The sequence below is a fragment of the Empidonax traillii genome, unplaced genomic scaffold (genome assembly GCF_003031625.1).
Source record: "Empidonax traillii isolate 1590-97213 ecotype Southwest subspecies unplaced genomic scaffold, ASM303162v1 scaffold2:size4533513, whole genome shotgun sequence".
NCBI classification, from domain to species: Eukaryota; Metazoa; Chordata; class Aves; order Passeriformes; family Tyrannidae; genus Empidonax; species Empidonax traillii.
The window spans coordinates 1,881,481-1,895,640 of NW_020955195.1; the positions used below are offsets into that span (position 1 = coordinate 1,881,481).

Consider the following 14,160-nt stretch of genomic DNA (forward strand, 5'->3'; position numbering starts at 1 on the left):
TTTCATTTTGCCTCTTCCCTGCTTGTTTATACTTGGGTGATGAATTCCTCTGAGCCTCACGGGCCTTTGCAAAGGGCAGTCAGAGGGCAGCTGAGTCAAGGACACTGCTGCTAATAACACCTCACCCTCAACTGGTGCAGGAACAGCTGTGATCTACGAGCACTCCTCATTTGAAGGTAACTTCCACACTGTCAAGTGGGGTATTCCAAGGACAGCGTTCACTGGGAAAACACAATGTAACTGGTAATATTACAAGGTGCTGGCTCCAGAAGCTCAGTTTGAACTTTAATTCTTTACTTTTCCATCATACCCCTATATGAGGGTGGGCACAGAGCCCAATTGATGTTAAGAGTAGTGATGTTTAGCATATTGACCCACCCTTCTGACTTAAAAGCCATTACAGAGTTTAATGCTGCATACAAGCCAGGTTACACAGACTTCTTTTACATTAAGTTTGAGTTTTAGAAGGATTACTGTGTTTATTGACCTATTGGCACTTGGAATTTTGATCAAAATTTCTTTGATCTTGGTGTTATTTTTACAAAACAGAGGGCAAGAACTATTTGATTTCTATGTGACTTTAAAACAAGTTAACTCTATTATGGCACTAATATGGTTATTAATCATATCTTTTCAGTAATAGAAAAATTTAAACTTCATTTAAAATTATGCTTTAGGAGTTCAAGGGAAGCAGCAAAGCCAATAGGGATCACACTAAGCATCTTGTTTCAATGTGTGAGAAGGGTCATTTAAATTTTTCAAGCCAAGTCTTGGCATTAGCTTGGGGGAACTTGGCTCTGCTCAAAGGAACAGCCTTCTGTCAATGTCAAGAACAATCCTAAAGAGTAAAAACAGTGAACACAGAAGGCTGCACTGAACCTCTGGGTTAGAAACAAACAGTGAGCAAAGATTAACATTTATCTGAGCTTTCCATTTGTTTCCCCTATTGCAGACATATTAACATGTATGCCATGACTTCATGCTGCTATGTACTCTTGCAATGGAACAGAAGAGTAACAGGAAAAAAAAAGGAAATCCAAGTATATTTTAAATTGAACTTGTGACTCTGTTGAGAAATTAAAGTGTCTATTTTTTGGTATAAGTCTTGGAAAATCTCTGCTGCACAAGTCACAGTCAGACTGTACGTTAACTATTCAAAAGATGTTGTTAATTCCATATGAAGTATTTCCTCATGTCCTAATTTTGAAGTTCAAAGTACAACTTAGGTGACAGCGTTGCAGCTCTGAACTACAGGAGGAAAACAGAAAGTACAAGACGGTCAGTAAATACTGAACAGGAAGATGCAAGTTCTCGTACATTCATCTGTGACATGGATGTTTGTGAAAAGTAATGAATTAGAGAATAAAGTTCTTCTTTTCTCCAGAGGGCACTGGGAACACAGTGTAACTGTCTGAGGCATCCCCATATTGTCTCAGCAACCCCAATTTGAATTGCTTCAATTAAGAAAGCAGATGGTCATTTCTCCATGGTTTACTTCCTACTGGTGCTAATGTTAAATGATGCAGGTTTTAAGTGCAGTTATGTGGTATAGAAATGCAAATACTAAACTTTATTGCCAAAGGTATCCTCGTGTAAAAGTAACACTGCTACTGTAAGTTAGTTGCTTCTGTTGCTTAAAAAATTAATGGTTATTCTATGTGCTTTTAAAGTAGCTGGTTACTCACAGAGTACTTTCAGCTAATTCTTGGAAGGCTGGCTAGTCATACACTGCTGGCTTTAGTCCTTGTTTCCAGCTCCTACAGTACATGAAAGACAACTAAAAATACATTAAATACTTCTCCATGCAAGCAAGTTACAAAAACTCTGCAATAATGTTAGGTGCTAAAAGTAAAACTGTTGTGTGCAAAGTTATGAAAAGAAGCAAAGGAAAATAAGAAAAGATATTACGATCCTTCTGCTTAAGTGTGGTCTGTGTTGTAGCAAGGGAAAATCTTGACAAGGTTAAATTTCAAAATTTCAGCATGTTTTGGATATTCAAACCTTTATCAGATGTTCAAGGTACACGTCCAGTAACACACTCAATCACAGATCCAACCAACATCGTTTGTTACAGTCTGGCCTATGCTTATGGATCTCACTAAAATCAAAACCCATGCCAAGGAAATAATGTACTGACAGTTATGTCAAGTTTCCAGAATAGACAGTAATAGATGCTTCCTAGATGTTAAATGCTCTCTGCGGAAATTTAATAGGCTAAAGGTGCTTCCTTATAAGGCTGGAGGGTGTAGCTTATTGGAAACATAAATAAAATATGCAAACACAAAGTAATGAAATACGCAGCCTGTAAGGTTAGAGTAAGCTGTGGTTTCTGGAGTTGTTTGCCTACCTACTGACAACATCAAAGTTATACCAGCTTTGCATTATTAGACTGAATATTCATCTCACTTCCCTTTCTTCATATATCTGACTTTTATTTATACTGTGGTCTCACTGTGACTGCCAGTTTAGGGTTAGGTTTGTTCGTTTTCAGCCTTATTGTTCCCTCAGGTGGGAGACTTGTACACTCCTGATAAAAGCAATTCTTAACAAAGAACTCAACTTGCAAAATATACTATGCCATGGGGCACTGCTACCAAGGATTACTCACCTTAGACCAGTCTCCCATTCTCCAGACGTAGCATTTAGAATAGTCCTCACAGTCCTCTGCTTCTTTAGGTCTTGTGGACAAAACACATTTCTTGCGTGGGTTGGTGCATCTCACAGTTCGATGCCGGACCCCCCTACCACACTTTGCAGAGCACTGTTGGAAAAAGATGGTTTTCAGGACCTTTTTGTCCCCTTCTAATGACCTCTGCCAGGCCAATATAAGTATTTCATGGCTTCAGTGATTTCCTGACTTCCAATCCTCAATTGCATCAACACCACATTTGTTAAAAACTAAAAACCGAGCAATGATTCCTTATGAGGCATTATGGTAATTGTTTCATTTTTAGCTAAAATCATATAATTGGATAAAAAAATACTTTGCTTAATGAAAAAATAAAAAAACCAGGCTTTCGAATAAGAAAACACCTAAAAAGTTATGATTAAGTGAATGCAAAATGTTACACTGAAAATATTAGGCAATCTTCTATAAAGAAAGGAAATACAATGAAAGAAAATCAAAAAAGTTTCATAAGAATAAGATATGAAGCAACTTCAGAAAAGCTCTGCTAGTACCTAACAGACTTTTTTTGGGAGGAGGGAAAAAAAGTTAAAATGGAAAAGTAAATATTCTGAAACTGTGTAAGAATCCAGACTGAACTTCAAAATACAAAGTCACTGTACAGACAGCATGTGAAAACTCTCCTCAAGTTGCACAAGAGGTCCTAATCTATGTTTTTTTCCACCATTCCCACTTGCACAGCCAAAAATTATGCCATTTCCTTCTTCAGACATTATCACTGCTTTTGATCATCCCACTGCTTTGCAGCTCAAAACTCTCCTTTGCCAAGCTGATTATAACTGCAGGAAGCAGTAATGGCTAGCTTCCTACATAATGGTGATAGTAGGAATGGGCCATTGGAAATACCTCACTCTTCTGAATATTTATTTTGCTTACAACAAAAACATGCTCACCCATTTCTCATCTCTGAAGTAAAACAAACAGACTAAACAATCCATGTGCTCCTCTTTCTCACCTCTGTAACTGAATGCCTCTGTTCTCACAACTAGCCCTTGCATTATAAACCTCTGTGTATCAAACCAGCAGCTGCTGCTCTTTACTTCTCTCTACCTTACTGTCTGCTTTTCACCTTTTAAAACATTCCCTATTTCCTAGCTCTTTCTTGCTTGGGGATCAAGTGGTGCTGCTGAGTAGAGCAGCCCAAAGAAGGGGCTGCACCCACATTCAGAAACTGCTACTTGTTATTTTGACCAGGGACGGATTCATAGCACAGCTTCTAATATGGGAGGCAATCAGAATGGCCTTTAATCTTCCAAGGAAGGGAGAAGTTCCAAATAACCCCTTTATCTTGTCCAGATGACAGTGATAACAACACCTTTCCTCCTCCACGGTCAGTTACTTTTAGAAGTAGTGTAGAATTTTAGAAGAAGAAAACAAAGATGAAGAAGAAAATGAAGAAAGCCAAATGGACAAGTACATTAAGAATCTTAAATTAATAAAGATTTTTGAACAATAAATGCATTCTACAGCAATCCTTCAGGATGCAGCATATGTGAAACTGTGTTATTTACAAGCCCTTTAGCCCACTGCTGTTGTCTTGGAAGAAGAGGTGAGAAGAGAGAGGAAGGGAAGGAAACATCTTTCTTTACCAGCAGCTTCTGTCTAAGCCTGCATGAAGCAGGATGGCATCAACATCCTGTGGTACAAAATTACATCAGAGATGTTCCCACTCTGAATCTGAATGTCTTGTAGCTGTTAAATGATGTCTTAATTCTACTTGCCCTCAGTTACCCACGTCCAGAGTCAGGACATACTGGATTATACGTGCTTGAAAACTGGCCAAAAGAAACTGTTCCAGAACACTGACTAGGTAAAATGTAGTAGTTCTACACAGCTGGTTTTCCTAGTCCCTGAACCCTTTGCCAAATCATTGCATGAGGACCGTGAAAACCATTAGGCTGAACTGTGCCACCTGATGCTGAAAAAAATCTTATTCCCAGAAAATATTAAGGTACAAATAACTACTATGGACTATTTGTATAAATAAATGCAGCACCTCGGACCAGACTCCCGCCTCCCACACAGTCATGCAGTCCTGGCCTTCACAGCGCTGTGCAGAAGCAGGCTTTGGCCCAAGACAATCCCTCTCTCTAGCTCTGATCAGTGTCCCATTTCTGAGCTGCTGTGTGCAGGCTACTTGTCTGCTCTGGGTCCCTTTTCCACATGTCCTTGAACACGGTGTCCATTCTGTCATCATCCATCTGCAAGGAAATACAGGCAATGTAGTATCAAGAAAACAGGAAGGGGAAAATATCACCACATTATCTTACTGTCTTGCTTACCAGTGCACACACCCAAGAAATACTTGCAAATTTTCAGCTGTCTTTAAATTTTCCTTCACTAATGGACATAATCTAACATATTTTACATAAAATACCATGTTAATGTTCATATTATTTCATTCCTCAGCCCACTGTCCCTACGTTTTCAGAGTACTTTCCTTTAATTAATTCCAATTTAAAAAAGTTCCAAAACACACGTACATTTTAGAGATGACAAATCACTGATCTGCCTGCTGTTACTCTCTGTATGACTATCTATGTCAAGTGTATGCCATGCATGTAAAGTCCAACATTCCTTGAAAACTCTCCACTGCAAGAAAGAATTGCTCCAGTATGAAAGGCTCATTGCTCTGGAGAAAGCATAAAAGCTCAGAATTCTTCACGTTCTTTAGGGTCAGGCCTAGCTCAGGGTGCATGGTTTAAATCACAGCAGCAAGGAAGGCTGATGCAGTTTGGCAGAGCCCACATACTTGGAGAGCAACCATTCTAGAACATAATTCTCCCCAGATGTTCTGTAGATCCAGACTATGGCCATGTGCCCTTAAAAATCAAACAGCTCTGCCCTGATGCAGTACACAAGTGTATTCCAGGAGACTTAGCTTGCAAGAAGAGTTTTTTTGGAAACTGACATTTAACAAATCTGTTTCAACCTTCTGTCATGCATTTGTGGCAAGAAGATAAAACACTTAACTAAGGGGTTTTTTTGTTATCAGTCCAGATACATAATTTACAAACCACAGCCTGTCAAGATAATGCAATAGAGTTTAAGATACTTCTTCAAGTGCCAGTAACAAATAAGAGTTATGCAAGCGTTTGCTTTAGTTACAGTTCTCTTGAAAGCTAACAATTTTTATTTTGTAATGATCACTTACACTGTATTAAAAACTGGATCATCAAGAATCATTGTATGTTTCTACATTTCTCAGCACAGCATCTCTGAGTATCAATTAGCAACGTTTAAGAGGTTTCATTTAGTAAGCTGGAAAAGCACACAATGTTGAAAATTGATAGTTGACAGTGCCTCAGAAAAAGATCAGACTATTCAATTTCTATACAATAGGTGCACAGTGATGTTAATACAATAAAATGTGCTCAAATATAATGAAACATAAATAATTCCTCCAAACTGTAATGCCCAAATGTCAGTGCTTTTGTCCTACCTAAAAATGTATCATACCTTGCATTTTATCAATTTCAGTACTTTATCCTTTCCAAGAAAGCTATGTCTTCCAGTTCACTTTACATGCTTTCCTCAACAATGTTTGCATTTTGTTTACTTTGCATTGTTTTGTTTAAGAATACCATCTACCTGTCCTCCAGATGACTGCAGGAGACTGATCCCAGTGCTTGCTCCCAGGAATGACAGCCACTTATCATTAGATGCTCCCCCCTCCCTTGGAAGGGAGGCAGACACTTTAAACCAGTCCACACAATACTTGAGGATCTCCTTAGTCATAATTCTTAGCTACTATTTGGAAACTGGGTGGCAGACTCTGAGATGGGTGGCTGAGCTGGCCCAGCCAGCCTGTGGGAGGAGCAGGCACGAAGGGGGTGGTGTGTGCACACTACAGCTGCCTCCTGCTTCTTCCAGCATTCAGCCATCAGAGTCTAGTCCACCCATTGATCCATGTACAAAGGGACAGGGTGAGAGGGGACAGAGGAGTGAGGGGAAGGCTTTCTGTACTTCAAGACGTGTAAATGTAGAAAAGGTGATTATAAGTTTATTCAATTACTATTTAGTGTGCCCAGAGCTTATTGAGAGCTTTTAAAGAAGAGAAGCCTTGATTGAAAAAAAACACCCCACCACACTAAAATATATCACTAATTAAATACATGGGATTAAATCCCATATATATCTTCATATAAGGAGTATTTAAATTTCAATTTTGCAGCATGGATCAGCTTTTGAGATCACTTCCCGAGGAAATTAACTGCTTTATTGAATAAGAATTGATTTAGGCAAGGGCACTCTTTCATTAAAACTCAGGGGAGAAATACAGCCGGTGTTTCTGTTTTCCCTATATTTTGCATTACAGCGTTTTGGATGCACATATTTACAGCATATTCATGCCCAGAGGCAGTCACCTCTACGATTTTTACATCGAAATATTACAGTTCAATTTAACCAAATCACTATTACCTGGTCTGGCAGGGCTGTTCATTGCACTTGCGGATCTGTGGTTCAGGCTTTGTCAAATATTTGCACTTCTTGTTGTCCACAAGACTGATATTCTTGTTCATAATCTTTGTGCAAGAGACTGTCGTCTTCCTTTCACCTAGTAAAAAATGAAGCGGGTAGAATAAAGAGGAAAATGGGAAGATGTAACTTGGTTAAAGGAAGGACACAGATACAGCTATTTCACATACAGTTTGGCTAAAAGAACTGCAAAATGGGTATTAGAAATTCAGAGGCTGCAGGGAGCCTAAGAGAGATTTTGCAGTTTGTATGGCACAGTGATTTCCTAATCCAGTCTTTGCGAACCATTGTCAACAGAGTTTTGCTGCTTTATTCCTGTAACTAGTCATAGGCCAAACCCTTGGTCTTCCTGGAATAATTTTCTTTCTCTATCACTGAAACCTCACCGCTGAGCAAAGCTTGCAGAAAAACTACAAGGAAAAGAATGCTTGCTAATTACTACATAAAATGAGGAAAGGAATGACAAGTTGTGGCCGGCACTCAGATAAAGGGAATCAGTACATGTGACTTTTAGTAGCTTGCACTATTTCCCATGAACAAAAGAGGACAGATGACCTGATCTGTAGGGTAATCATTTAGGAAGCTGGCTACTGCCTGCAGGGACCCAGTGCATGCTGTGTATAGAACCCTTGCCCTGATGGATGACTGGATCCTGGTATTCCTTGAACATGGAAGCATTAGAAATTAGAATTTAATGTAATACCTACCAATAGCAGTAACTTGTAATTTAGACTGGAAACTAATTTTTCAAAAACTAGCAATCCTTGAACTAAAGATTTCAGTAAGTACAATTTAGGCTCATACCCATTTGCTCCTGAGGTTAATTTTTGACACCCTATCTGGAAGTTTACTGACAAAGCGGGTGCGTGGGTGAGCAGGGCAGACTTAAGCGTGCTCGTTCACCAGAAGTCAAAAAAACGGGTCTGTGGATGGAGCACTTAAGTTATAAAATGCACATTATGTGCGTGACCACAGCGGACATTTCAGACGGCGCTTGTGTATGTGAGAGCACATTCAACTAATCTATCATATCACAGCGTTTGAAATGTTTGACAGTTCTTTCTGTGTTATATATACATCTGTGTATTCATATTCTCTCCCACACCAAGAAGCTTTTCTGCAACACGAGGTCACAGACCAGTTACATACACAAACATACACGAAACCGCAGTGCTTCATCAATAGTTTTATCCTGACAAACACTTCGAGCATTTGAGAAAAACTGCTGATAATTTTTAATTACTTATTCAGGTTAACCAAAACACTGACATTAAATTTGAATCGCAAATATTTAGACAGGGTACAAGCTGCATCATTTTAATTTCATTACTGCTTGATATTTAAGCCAAGAACTGAAAGAACAGTTAAAATAGTTTTGTCTAAAGTAAGAAAGATCTTTCGCTTGTATTTCGGAATATTTGCAGTAAAAATACCTTTTATGGAACTTTGTATTAACTCAGCTATTTTTCACAATAACATAAAATGAAGGCCAGTTACAACAGAAAAATATGATAAACACCACATTAAAACATTTAAATATTTGTTTAAGCATTAATGTAGAATAAATTACCAACATACTGCATTTTAAGACTTCTGCAGAAGAGAGGTAAGTTTAGAAATATTTGAGGCACTAACTGTGGTAGCATTAAAATTATTCTAAAAATACTTCAGGAAACTGTAAAAAAGCATGAATTCACAAGTAAGTAAGAATGCGCCATTAAGAATCAGAGGATGCTACTAGCACCATGTACAAAATACCTTCTAGGGAAGAAGCTTTCTTACCAAACCACAAAAAGCATGTTTATGGAAACTACAGCAATCTTTCACGACACCAGGATTGTTCACAGAGTCAGAGCTAGAACAGCGTGTTCCTTATGCTGCTGTTACGAGAAAGTAAAGCGTTTCCAGGCCTTCCTATTGAATCACAAGGTGCACAGCAGTTCTCAGAACTGCTGATCAGAGCAAGCACGACTGTCAAGGTTTTAAGCAGGAAAGACAGGTGTCAAAAATCAGTAGAGTGTTCACAGTCTGGCTAGTTTGCACAAGGTATGAACAGATCACTGTAAGTTGCATTCATTAGAAAAATTTATGAAGTGTTGTTTCAGTGTAATTATCTATTTGAATAACATCTTCTAGACAGCAGTTTTAAAGACTTTTGTTACATCAATACTATTCATGTTCCAATATTTGTTTTCACAATCATACTTTGTTCTTCCAAAATCACATTTTTTATAGTTAATAAACATAGGAAAAATATCACATCAGCATACTAATATCTGCTGTTGAAATATTTGTTCCATATGTTTCTGGATTATCCTCAACTCATGTTACTAACTGTACATATTTGATCTGAACCTGGGATTCAGCTTTTCTGTGGTTTGAAATGTCTCTTACAGATCATTTATCTTCAATAGTTCCAAATACAGAGTGGAATGCATATGAACTTTCTATTCTTGTTCTAGCTCTTGCATTTGTATTTCTTCTTGGAAACTGTGTCCTGAATTTGCTTTCTGGTCTAGATTTTGTTCCCTTGTAACCATATTTTGCTGCTTACTTTATTTAGTTTGAAACTTTTCCTATAGTTATCGCAGATTTTTAATACAAACAGAGAGCATGAGACTGACGTATGTCCGCGTTGTATGGTGTCATACAAGCTGCAATGATACTATTAAATATATTTACTATATATAATAGTGTATATATGCTATTAATATACATTAACATTATATTAAATATTAATCTAATATTTAATATAAGTTTATTATTAATAAATTTATTAGAACATTAACTATTAAATTAAAATTATATATTTTAATATTGCTATTAAATTAATATCCATAATTACTATTAAGGATATACTATTAAATATATAACACTGACCATCAGAGTATTACCTATATATACATACAGTATATACATATAGATGTGTATTTTATACACACCTTTGCACTGTGTATACACATGTATATTGTATATACATACTAATTTTTCATATATGTGGGCGTGTTTGTGTGTTAGCACATTTCTCTTTTATTTTACCTCCTCCACATACAGCATCACAGTCCTCCCAGGTAGAATGAGTCCACATGAAAAGAGGCTCTGGTACTTTGGAGCTCTGGTTTTCAGGAAGGGGATCCAGTGGGATTGTGTACTCATAGTGTAGACCATAGCTCTGGTCGTGGAAGAGCAGCACCTGCAAGACACAGAGAAGGGAAACCTTCCCATGAACACAGACACTGTGGAAGACAAACTCCAAACTGCGAGGGGATAATCCTGAAAAGCTCAGCAGGATGACTTAATGCTCTGCTGCCTTTAAACGCTCCTAATGGATGCGGTAGAATAAATTAATGAGAGCATACAAATTGAACCGATGGTGAAAAAATGTTTTGCTTTACCAATAAAATGTCCTGAATGATGGTTTGAATGATGAAGGACTCATCATCTCTCCCTCCTTCCAGTGGCTATTAACTTTTCCTCTGCTACACTGAAATGCATCAGGACTCTGCTTCTTCATCAAGAGGAGCTTGGTGACTGAAATTCTGAAATGGTGATGCTGTGCCGTAGTCAGCCAGGACTTAAACCATCTGATATTAATTTGAATTGCCCTCCCTAACAGGCACATCAGCTTTTTATGACATTTGTAGGAACGCTGAGACCTTCAATCCTGCCTCTACAATGTGAAGACTGTTCTTGGATTTAAATGCATTTTTTTTACAAGCATGCTGACACACACACATATATATATGTATATATATATGTATTTATGTATATACCTGCTTTTGTATGTGCATATGTAATCACAAAAGCAGGTATATCTTACATAGATCTCATTATCTTCGGGAGTCTGAAAAAAAAGTACTAGTTACCACGCTATATGATAGGAATCAAGAAAAACAAAACAAAACAAAACAAAACAAATTAACATACCAGTAAATGTAAAGGTGATGTTGTGGGACCTTTGGCTGATATTTTCTCCCAGAGGCCTCTCCGAACATAATGGACAGTGGTCCCAGCAATATTGAATGTTCCAGAATGCTCTATCTTCCAGTCACTATTGATTGACTGTTTTCCAGCATCCCGAAGAGCTGCAAAATATATGAAAAAAGACCAATACAAAAGGTGTCTGTTCAGTAGTGATTTGGTTCTCTTTTCACTTCCTGTCCAGATAATTTAACAAGTAGGTTGAAAACACCTAACTCTGATTTAAAGATAGTTGTGGGTCCTACTGTATGTGAACTTCAATTGGAACATGCCTCAGAAACACTTTCTAGAGGGAATGCTTGGCAAAACCATGTGTGTTTAACACTAGCTGAAGTTAGTATCAGTGCTTTAATGCCTGAAGAGACTGACAGGCTCCAGCATAATTCGTAATTTGAACACTGAGTTAACTTAAGGCAAAAGGCCCCCAGGGTGGTCATTTCTATAATCCATAAAGGCATGGGAAACACAGTTTTCACAAGAGACTCTTCAAGATTTGTGGAACAAGGCTAAAACCTTCCAAAAAAATCTAGTTCAGGATTCTTTCCCTTCTAATAACTTCATTTGCCTTTTTCTCCATCTTAGAATGTGATAATACTTTATACACCTCCACATAATTGGATGTTTCTAACAAATACAAAAAGCTTGTTCTTTTTGGCTGAATCATTCTTCATGTTGACCTATTTTATATTTAAAAACAGCGTCAAGTTAGGTAAGGTACATTTCATACACTGAGAGCAGAGGATTTTACTTTAGTTTGCTATAGTAGACAGAATAGATTCTTCTATGAATTATTTGTAATTTTATTTTGTTTTACTTCATTTTGTTTTGTCTCAGTCAGGTGTGAAGTAGAATATACTTGAAGTCACCTTCTGGACGAAAAGTTTTACACATTTGTCTTCATTGAAATTGTATGTTTGGCATCAGTTTGTTGTAAGAGAATCTTTACATGTTCCAAAATTTCCCTTTTTAAAGTTGTAAGTTAATGTGAGTCACTTCTGTAATCATCTCCTCTCGTATTCATATTTATACTGTTATGTTTTGTTTCTATGGGAAACAATGGCAACAGTCCTATGGACTGGCAGAAATCCAGTTGAGTAAGACACTACTGATGTGTACCACTGCAGCAGTGTGTAATAAATGTTAAGACTAAAAAAGCCACTAATGCTGTAAAACAGTGCTGTACTAAAAATAACCCCTGATTTTACAATATTTTAAAATGGGTAATTTAGGCTTAAACATGCTATTATTAATGGTAAATAAGTTCTATTTAGTCTTCGAACAGGAGGGGATAATCCTCTTCCCAGTGGAGAAATTTAAAAAAATCTGCTTGAAAGTGCCAAGGTCCAGCCGGGTCATGCTGCTCAGATGGAGCAGCATCCTCTCCCCAGAGAGCAGCAGACATCATTTTGCCATGTCTTTGAAATGAATGCATGTGCCATAGCACGCAGATATGTGCAGGAAACATGTACAGATACATCCAGATCTTGCATTTTCTGCTTTCAGATCCCTCACTGGGGTCACTGGTGTTCAACAAAGCAGAAAGGGTATACTCAAGCATTAAATCTGGACTTGGGCAGTCCAGCTTCTACTCTTGACTCTGCCACACCCCATAGTTCACTGAGTTTTATTCCACACCACACATATTCCTTATCCTTCTTAGCTTTTGACAGAGGACGTTGTCCTGTACAAAGTAATCCTCTCAGGCAATATTCAAACAATACACCTGTGACGGTTTGGACCTACAACTAAAAAGACAGCCAAAGAAAATTTGGGACAGGGAAACCCTACTGCAACTGTAACCATAACCACAATGTCAGTGTTAAACCAAGGGAGCTAATTGCAAGTGTATCTCTACCCTAAAGAAACTGTAAAAAAATATCTGAAATGCAGTTCTAAATGAGAGCACAGTCAGTGATATCTTTTGCCAAGGAAGTAATTGTTTCACTTCTATTCAGGTTATCAGGTGTCCCTTCAAGCCATCTTAAGCACATTAAGACTTGAGATTTGAGTAACTTTTTGAAAATTTCAGCTGAGGTAAGGCTGACTGGTAGGTAGTTCCCAGGGTCCTCTTTGTTATCTTTTTCAAAAATGGTGCAATATTCACTATTTTCCAGTCCCTGGGGAATTGACCTTACTGCCACAACTTTTTAAATATGCTTGAGAGTGGCTTGACAGCTACATCAGCCAGTTCCCTCAGGACAGGGGGATTTCTTTTAGTCTTTTGTAAGGTGAGGGATAAAACAGTTTGCTACTCATGAAAAAGGAATAAATTTTGCCAAATTGAATTCCAACATTTATTTATTTTTGCTTTATTAAAAAAACTGCAAAAACTATTTCTGTTGCCTACATGACCCTGAGATTATTTCAGTTGGTTAAACCATGGTGCTACTAATGTTGGTTCTACTACCAAAGTTGTTGGTTCAATCCCTGTATGGACCACTCACTTAGGAGATGTACCTGATGATCCTTGTGGGTCCCTTCCAACCCAGAATAATCTGTGATTCTGTGATCAGTTAACAAGGTAGACAAATTTCAATCACTGTTTTTACACTCTTACATATCCGTGTCTTTGGTCCATTGGAGAACAATTTAATAACCCAGATCTCTAAACCTCCCATGATACCTTAACAGGGCACGCGCAGACCTCATGATAAACCAGCAGTAACCCACTGATAACCTAAGCTCTCATAATTAAGTTCACCATCCTCAAAGTTCTCTCAGTTGAATTACTGGGAACAGTCAGGTAAAAAGTTTCTTAAAACGTAGATACTACTTATGAACATAATTAAGAATAGTGACCAAACCAGGGAATTTTTAATTTCATTTTACTATTTCTCATACTATATCTCTCTCAAATTTAAGCATTGTACAGAACACCACCAGTTATAATAACTTCATATCTTCACTTAAACACTGTAACATAGTAACAAATTATACTCTCCTATACAATATCTTCAGACCTCATTAAAACAGAAGAAGTTTTTTTGTAAATGAAATCAATTTTACATAAATAG

General features: G+C 37.6%; 1 protein-coding gene across 1 annotated transcript in view; it reads right to left on the minus strand.

Moving 5' to 3' along the window:
* The window catches only part of ADAMTS19 (ADAM metallopeptidase with thrombospondin type 1 motif 19), a 126,417-nt gene that overhangs the window by 16,864 nt on the left and 95,393 nt on the right, over positions 1 to 14,160 (minus strand). Inside the window, exons 17-21 of the mRNA XM_027894532.1 lie at positions 11,093 to 11,250; positions 10,205 to 10,358; positions 7,109 to 7,244; positions 4,683 to 4,887; positions 2,609 to 2,761 (exon numbers count right to left, since the gene is read on the minus strand). Of these exons, the coding sequence (XP_027750333.1) occupies positions 2,609 to 2,761; positions 4,683 to 4,887; positions 7,109 to 7,244; positions 10,205 to 10,358; positions 11,093 to 11,250 (806 nt within the window). The remainder of the gene's footprint in view (positions 1 to 2,608; positions 2,762 to 4,682; positions 4,888 to 7,108; positions 7,245 to 10,204; positions 10,359 to 11,092; positions 11,251 to 14,160) is intronic.